This window comes from Myotis brandtii, unplaced genomic scaffold (assembly GCF_000412655.1).
Source record: "Myotis brandtii unplaced genomic scaffold, ASM41265v1 scaffold123, whole genome shotgun sequence".
Classification (NCBI taxonomy): domain Eukaryota; kingdom Metazoa; phylum Chordata; class Mammalia; order Chiroptera; family Vespertilionidae; genus Myotis; species Myotis brandtii.
The window spans coordinates 17,877,580-17,885,185 of record NW_005354291.1 but is presented as its reverse complement, the minus strand read 5'-3'; the positions used below and the strand labels follow the sequence as shown (position 1 = coordinate 17,885,185).

The following is a 7,606-nucleotide window of genomic DNA, read 5'->3' as shown; positions in this document are numbered from 1 at the left end:
GGATGGGAGGTAATTAACCAAAGACCTTGTATGCATATATGCATAACCCATGGACACAGACAATAGGGTGCTGAAGGCCTGGGGCAGGGCAGGGGGCAGGGGGAAGGGATCAATGGGGGAACAAAGGGAACATCTGTAATATGTTCAACAATAAGGAATTAAAAAAAAAAAGAGTGAATGAAAGTTAGGCAGACAACTCTTTGGAAAAGCTTAGCCTGAAGGAAATAGTAGGGAAAAAATAGAGATAAGCGGTCTCTGTGAGAGAGAGGAATACTGAGAAATACAAACCTTGCCATACCAGGGGCTCATATTTTTTTAGTGTCAACTAAAACCATTCTGTCTTTTTTACAATAAGGATGTCATAATTCCCATCCTCGACTTTAATAAAACTGGCCTTAAAAAAATCTTTATTCTCTTCAGTAGTAAGCTCATCATCTAACTACAGATTTAACTGTCAATATATGCAATTGACCAACCTCTTTCTGTGCTCCACCACATCTGGGGATGCACATCTCATCTAGAGTCTCCCATTGTCTCAAAAAGATATGTGTCCCCCCCCCCCAAAAAAATATGAATTTTCTCCGTTGGGTCCACTTTACTACCTCATTTCCTTTAATGGGACATTCTGATATACTCAAAACCAGTTCTTCCTTTCCTGTCACCAGGAAACCATCTCATATTCTCTGGCTTGGAGGCTTTCTCTTGGTGGTCCCCTGCCCAGACCACTCTCCCCACCACTTCCATCTATCAAAAGCCTACCCTTTCTTTAAAGCTTATAATATCTGACCCAGGAAACTTTCCCTATCCTTCCAATTTGATATGATTTCCTAACATTTAAGCCTTTTTGTGCACTTCTTGTCAATCAGATTTATTTGAGAGACTGTCTTATTTTGCCAATTAGACTTTAAACTTAGTGGTTAGGGGGCTCATCTTACTCATTTTTGCATCCTTTGCATAACTAGATGCAGCAGGCACTCACCAAAGTTTTATTTGATTGGCTCAAAAGCAAATTGTAATGAATTCTTTAGATGAAATGAGCATTTTCCAGTTGTATGCATGTAGAATAAATAATAATACACTGGAAACTTAAGAATGCACTTAACTGGAGAACAGAAATGAGCTCATCTGAACCTCAGGGCACTGCCAAAAATTGCTTTTCTTTCCTGGAACAAGTATTTATCCCACTTTTTATTATGGTATGGAATATTTCAAATATACCTAAAAGTAGAAAGAATAGCATAATGAACCCCCATGAACCTATCATCCAGTTTCAACAACTCAGAACATTTTCCCAGTCTAATTTTAACTATTCATCAACCCCTCTCCCTTTTTCCCCCCTGTAGTATTTTAAGGCAAACTGCTGACATCATATCGTTTCACTTATATAGACCTCAGTAAATATCTCTACCATATGAGGTTTTGTTTTATAATTTAACCACATGTCACACGTAATGAAATTAATTCTAATTACTTAATATTATTTAATACCCAATCTTTGTTCGTATGGCCTCAATTTGTTGCAATCATCTTATCCAGAGAATGCCTGATTTAATAGTTACAGCCTATTTTGAAGTCATTTGTGCAAGGCACAAATTCTTGATTCTTTTAGCATGTGTTCTGGAAGAAGTTAAGGAGAAAGGAGATACTCAATTTCTGAATTACTTAGTTTCCTTGATTCATTTCCTTCCCTTCTCTGCTACTGCTGTTTTGGTTCTTTCTTATTATCATGTTTATAAAAAATGGGAAGATAAAGAAGGTGTGGCAAAGGCTGCTTTGTCCCAGAATATCTCTTGTCCCCTTCTTCTGTAAGAATATAAGGACCGGCACAAGGCCAAGCATTTAAAGATGACATATCCTGACTCTCTTGCAGTTAGACAGCAATAAGACCATGTAACTTTTTGAGCAAAGGTGATGGGTGCACTTTCTTGGTCATGCCTTTAACTGGAAAGACATCTGCCCTCTCCTCTCTTGTACCCTCTTCTTAAGGATTAAATGCAGATGTGGTGTGGTAAGCCAACTGCCACCATGCAGATGAAGAACAATCCTAGAGGATCCAGAAACAGCCAGATGAAAGAGCCTGGGGCCCTCGCTGACCTCAGGAAGAGCTGGCCTGCCAACCCCCAGACCACCGGCTTTAAAGTGCTATTAGTTTGCTATCTGTTACAGCAACTGTTATGATATCTTAATTAAGACAGAAGGTAAAACTCAACCATGTCAGTATTATAATTTTCTAAAAATCTAATGGGAGTTTCTGTTCCCAACATCACAGATAATCAAATATTCTTTGCATATGTTTCCAATTATTACTGGCTATCATTCTGTCTTAGAGCATAATGATCAACTGATGTTAGTTAACTGAGTGTGTGCCACAAAAAGCAGTGAAGTGGAAAGCTTGGCTGGATTTGGTTCCAGGAAAACTTTTATTTGAATCCTTCCCCACTACTCCCTAGCTATGAAGATGTTATTAAACGTATATGACACTTTAAAAATCTGTAAAATGGGAATAACAGAGTTTCCTAGAAGGTTAATTATAACAATATTAGTGTATATTAGAGGACTAAACACAGTCCTTGGTACATAGAAGTATTCAGAAAAGGTTAATTCCATCTCCTTTGGTTCCATGTGCACATAAGTCACAAGGGTCTATGACATTTTCCAATCGTCTACAATCTTGCCATTCAGGCCTCTAGCACCTGTCAAAACAGCAAAGTCACCACTGAACACTGATTAGGGGCCCTGAGGTTTACAATGCCAGTTTCTTTCTAAAGGCTATGAAAGAAGCTATAGGAAAAACTTGTGGAGGGAAAGCATGGACTTTCCCCAAGAATTATATGCCCACTTTCAAGAAATATGGCCAAGCAGTACATTAGTTAGGGCAACACGAGGCAACACAGCACACCAGAAATATGGCCAAGCAGTACATTAGTTAGGGCAACACAGCACACGATCCTGACATCTCAGAGGGTCTGTCTCTTTTCCACAACAATAGATGGTCCTGGTCAGCAGTGAGGCTCTGATCCGCCCAGTTACTCAAGAGTCCAGGATGGCCGGCCAGGCTGGAAACAAAAGGTGGGAGGATTAAGTGGGAGGTATTTATGAGCCAGACCTGGAAGTGATTTCATAACTTCCACTCACATTCCAGTGTCACATGAGTCCTATGGTCAGAACAAATTGCAAGGGATGCTGGGAAGTACAGTCTGGCGAGTGCCCAGGAAGAAGAGAAATGAATGTGGGGACCAGCTAGCAGTATCTGCCATAAGCTGTTGGCCTGAGAGATGATTTACTGAACTATTTTATTTAGCTTCAACTTGGGCAGTGGAAGAATATACTTAGAAACACTTGCTCAAAAACTTCTATTAACAGTGTCTCACAAAAATTTTGGACAGGGACACCAACAAGATGGTGATTGCAGGGGTGGAGGGTGGAGCTGGAAGAGGGCAGAGAAGGGATAAATGGTGATGGAAAGAATAAAATGAAATAAATCTTTCAATGATACAAAAAGTTTAGGAAAGATAATTTTTAAGAGAATTGATCAGAAAAACAATCCCAAATCCCTCAAAGTGACTTCAGTAAGTAATAGTGATTACTTTAAAATGTTAGTGGCAGAAAATGTAAGTTCTTTTAGTTAGAAAAAGACTCAGATTCGGGCCATTTTCCTCTAGGAAAAAATAAGCACTTTGTTTAACAAAGTATGTGAACTTTTAAGAAATTCTCAGGAGTCATTAACTTCAAGTCGTCTTTCCCTAAACAGTGATGTCCTAGTTACTAGATCAACAGTGCACAGGTGGCCCAGAAACCACACACATTCGTCACGGCCATTGTCAGAGTCTCAGATACATGGTGAAACTCACTCAGAAGCTGCAGACTATTATGTTTCACTATAATGATATTTCCAGAAATACAGAGAATTACACATTAATAAAGCAATGAAACTATGCAGGTAACCATGACGACTGCTGCAAATTCAATAACACTTTATACTCCTGAAGAGTTTTTCCTTCTCTCGCCACCTTTTTTTTAATTGCCAGAAAGATTAGAGAAATTATGAGAAAGAACTGAGAAGCATCTGTATCTCATCTGTACTCTCATACCTCCAAAGATGTCATGGGTAGGCTGAGCTCATTATAATACCAACTTCACAGCAACCTCTGAAAATGCCCTTCCTGGCTCCTACCTGCATATTTATCCTGAGAAACAGCCAATGCATGAAGCCCATAGACCAATGTCTTTAAATAACATTTGACCAGAGACTATTTTTCCAAGTCAAGTCTAATTTTATCTATTTTCTGAAATATACTTCTCCTTCTGAATCCTCACAAAAACAAATGGCTTTCTCTAACGACATGTCCACAGAAATTTCTGAAAGCTCTTACATATCAAATCAAATTTCAGAACATTTTTGAAAAAGACGTAATTGAAATCATGCAGTTTTCCAATTAATCAAATTGTGTTTTTGTTACTTTTTGTGTTTATTGCTTCGGACAAATGAGAAGTCAGAAATGGGAGGAATTATTTTAAAGTTTCTCAAGGGATGTGCAAAACAAGTAACTTCTTTTTACTATATTTCTGCATATCCTCCTGTGATTTATCCTTAGTATGTATAGATTGACACTCAGGTCAATATGGAAAAAAAATTAAGTGGTAGAAAGAACACCAAAGGCCATTATCGTGTGGCTGGGGGAACTTCTGACCTTGCTAAGGACGTATGTTAGAAATAGCAAGTCATTCACTGGAGAAAACGGAGCTGAGGCCGGTAAGGGAAAACCATCTACCTCTAATGCTGTTTCTCAATCTGCCCTTGTTTCTGGCTTCAAAGATGAAACCATTCATCTTCCCTCATCTTAAAAAATGCCATATCAATGGGATCTTTTTAAAAACTGTGTTTTGCTTTTTAGATAAACTCCTCTTTTCTCTGTTGGTTTGTTCCCTTGTAGTCATTTTGCCACTCCTCAGCACTGTGTCAGCTGCTGACGTCTGTGGCCCAGGGTGTTACTGACCTGCCTTCTTCCCAAGTGCCCTCCTCTCTCGGCTTCCTTTCTCTCTGAGCTATTCTTCAGCCCCTGTGATGGTGTCACCTCAGTTTTTCCTCCTTGTAGTGTGGGTGTTGACCAAAGCTCCATTCTCAGACTTCTTGTTTTCCATCCCAAATCCAGGCTGCCCCTGTCAATTCTTCTCCTTCCACCCTGAAGGAGGAAGCCTTCTAAAATGCTCATCTGACCCCACTTTTCCTCTGTTTAAAATTCTTCAAAAACTTCCCCTCAAGGTATTGGAATCAAGTTCAGTGTCTTTGGCCAGCACACTGGGCATTTTGGGGCCGGCCATGGGGGACCTCCCAGTGTCCTTGCCTCCTTGCACATCTTTTGCTGTGGGACCACACTTCAGGTGGTTTGTCCAACATATGGTGGTATTCCTGACTGCAAATGCTGTTCCTCCACCTTAGTCACCTTCTTCGGCAGCCCCAACCCCCCCACCCGTCTCTCTAACGTGTAAATCGAATCATCTTCCTCATGCAAAACTTTGCCATCCTTTTGTTTCCTTAAAGATAAAACCTACACTAGCTGTTGGTATGTGAGGCTCTCCCAGATCTGAGCCCCTTCTTGTTTCTCTAACTACAGCGTCAGCTACGCCCCACCTTTGACTCCATTTCCAGAAATATCCAATTAGTTTGCATTCTCTAAATGCATCATGCATGGAAATTCTCCCCAAATCATTGCAACTGCTCTAGACTCCCAGTTTCAGCTCCTGAAAACTAGTTACCGGTGCTCTCCCCCACTTTTTGGAACTTTAACTTTTCTCCCTTGACTGACTGTTTGTTTGTTTTTTAGAGGAACAATTTCATTACCCAGAAAAGTCTTAGGCATAAGAGTATTAAGCAGTTATTTGTTGGGCAAATATCCATGAATGGGTTAATCTCTCACTATGCCTCCTTCCCATTCCCTGGATGAGGCTCACTTCCTGGGGATCACTCACAATGGAGGTCTCCCTCTTTCCAGTGTGAATAGCAGAGAGAACCTCATTTCTTCTTTTTCTGTTCCGGAGAGCTGCAGATGTGCCCTAAGAACTTTGGATGCTATCTCTGGTGGCAGTAATGACGGGAAGCGTGCTGGGGTCCACATGCCAAGAGGCAGAGGGGGTAGGGGGATCAAGCACACATTTTCCAGAGATCCCGGGTTAGTGTGGGCTGGGAGCCCACAGGAAACAAGGGTAGCCCAGAAGGATAAAGAAGACCTATAGTTTTCTGTCCATACATTAAACTGTATAACTTGAAATTATCCAAAAAATATGTGGATTAAAGAAATTTCTAAGTACAGCCCTCTCTCCCCCAAAGCTATGATATCCTGATGAGGGAATGTCTCATATATAAAAAAATATTCATTTGCATGTGACTTCTACCTTCTGTTCAATGGAGCAGGGGAAGGGGAGGAAAAATAACCAGATGTCCGTAAATATGGCCGTGCCCCCTGTGGAGATCTCCGGAAAACTGCTAGACCGCTACTCAAAACAGGGATGGCCGCCCGACTCTGGACTCTGGTTTCCCTCCTCCCCTAGGAGTGAGGACACAACAGGCTGGCCCTCACCTGTCTTTGCTCCCCTCTGGCAGAGCTCCGCCTGGGATCTCGATGTAGAGGCAGCTACTGCTCAGCACTGCTCTCCAGTTGATGTGTTTGGCATCTGTGAGCCTGGTCTGGACATTGAGAATTCTCGTCTTGTTATTAGACGTTAGTTCCTCTGTTACATTCAGCCTATTATCGGAGTAAAATAAATTAGCTGAAAGATTGTGATCCCTCTGACTATTCCCTCGCCCACCTGGGATCTTCAGGGGTGGGTGAGGGACATCAGGAGCACCACTGAGGCCCTGGACCCAGGTTACTACAGCAGTTAAGGGAGACCCTGGAACTCTCGCTGCTGCGGCCTCCGCGGCTGTGCAGACTGATGAGCGGCATGATGCGACTGGGGTGAACGGTGACGCTGGGTTTATTCCCTTCCTTCTCTCTGGCGAAACAGTGGCTGTTGAGGATCCGCTGCAGGGAGGATTTCACCATCCGGCCGCTGGGGTCCGAAACCAGGAAACCTCCGCTGCGCCTCTCCGCGTCGCCGCCGCTGCTCGCCGTTCGCCTTGTTTGTTTTTTAGAGGAACAATTTCATTACCCAGAAAAGTCTTAGGCATAAGAGTATTAAGCAGTTATTTGTTGGGCAAATATCCATGAATGGGTTAATCTCTCACTATGCCTCCTTCCCATTCCCTGGATGAGGCTCACTTCCTGGGGATCACTCACAATGGAGGTCTCCCTCTTTCCAGTGTGAATAGCAGAGAGAACCTCATTTCTTCTTTTTCTGTTCCGGAGAGCTGCAGATGTGCCCTAAGAACTTTGGATGCTATCTCTGGTGGCAGTAATGACGGGAAGCGTGCTGGGGTCCACATGCCAAGAGGCAGAGGGGGTAGGGGGATCAAGCACACATTTTCCAGAGATCCCGGGTTAGTGTGGGTTGGGAGCCCACAGGAAACAAGGGTGAGCCCAGAAGAATAAAGAAGACCTATAGTTTTCTGTCCATACATTAAACTGTATAACTTGAAATTATCCAAAAAATATGTGGATTAAAGAAA

At 42.2% G+C, this 7,606-nt stretch overlaps 2 protein-coding genes across 8 annotated transcripts in view; both read right to left on the bottom strand.

Annotated features, from left to right (window-relative positions):
• AIG1 (androgen-induced 1) overlaps positions 1-7,606 on the bottom strand; it is a 209,416-nt gene that overhangs the window by 94,939 nt on the left and 106,871 nt on the right. The window lies entirely within an intron of this gene.
• On the bottom strand, positions 6,481-7,136 carry LOC102262754 (ornithine decarboxylase antizyme 1-like). The gene is given in 2 exon segments (XM_014533894.1): positions 6,481-6,838; positions 6,840-7,136. Coding segments are annotated over 2 exon segments (468 nt in total). The 5' UTR covers positions 7,044-7,136; the 3' UTR covers positions 6,481-6,574.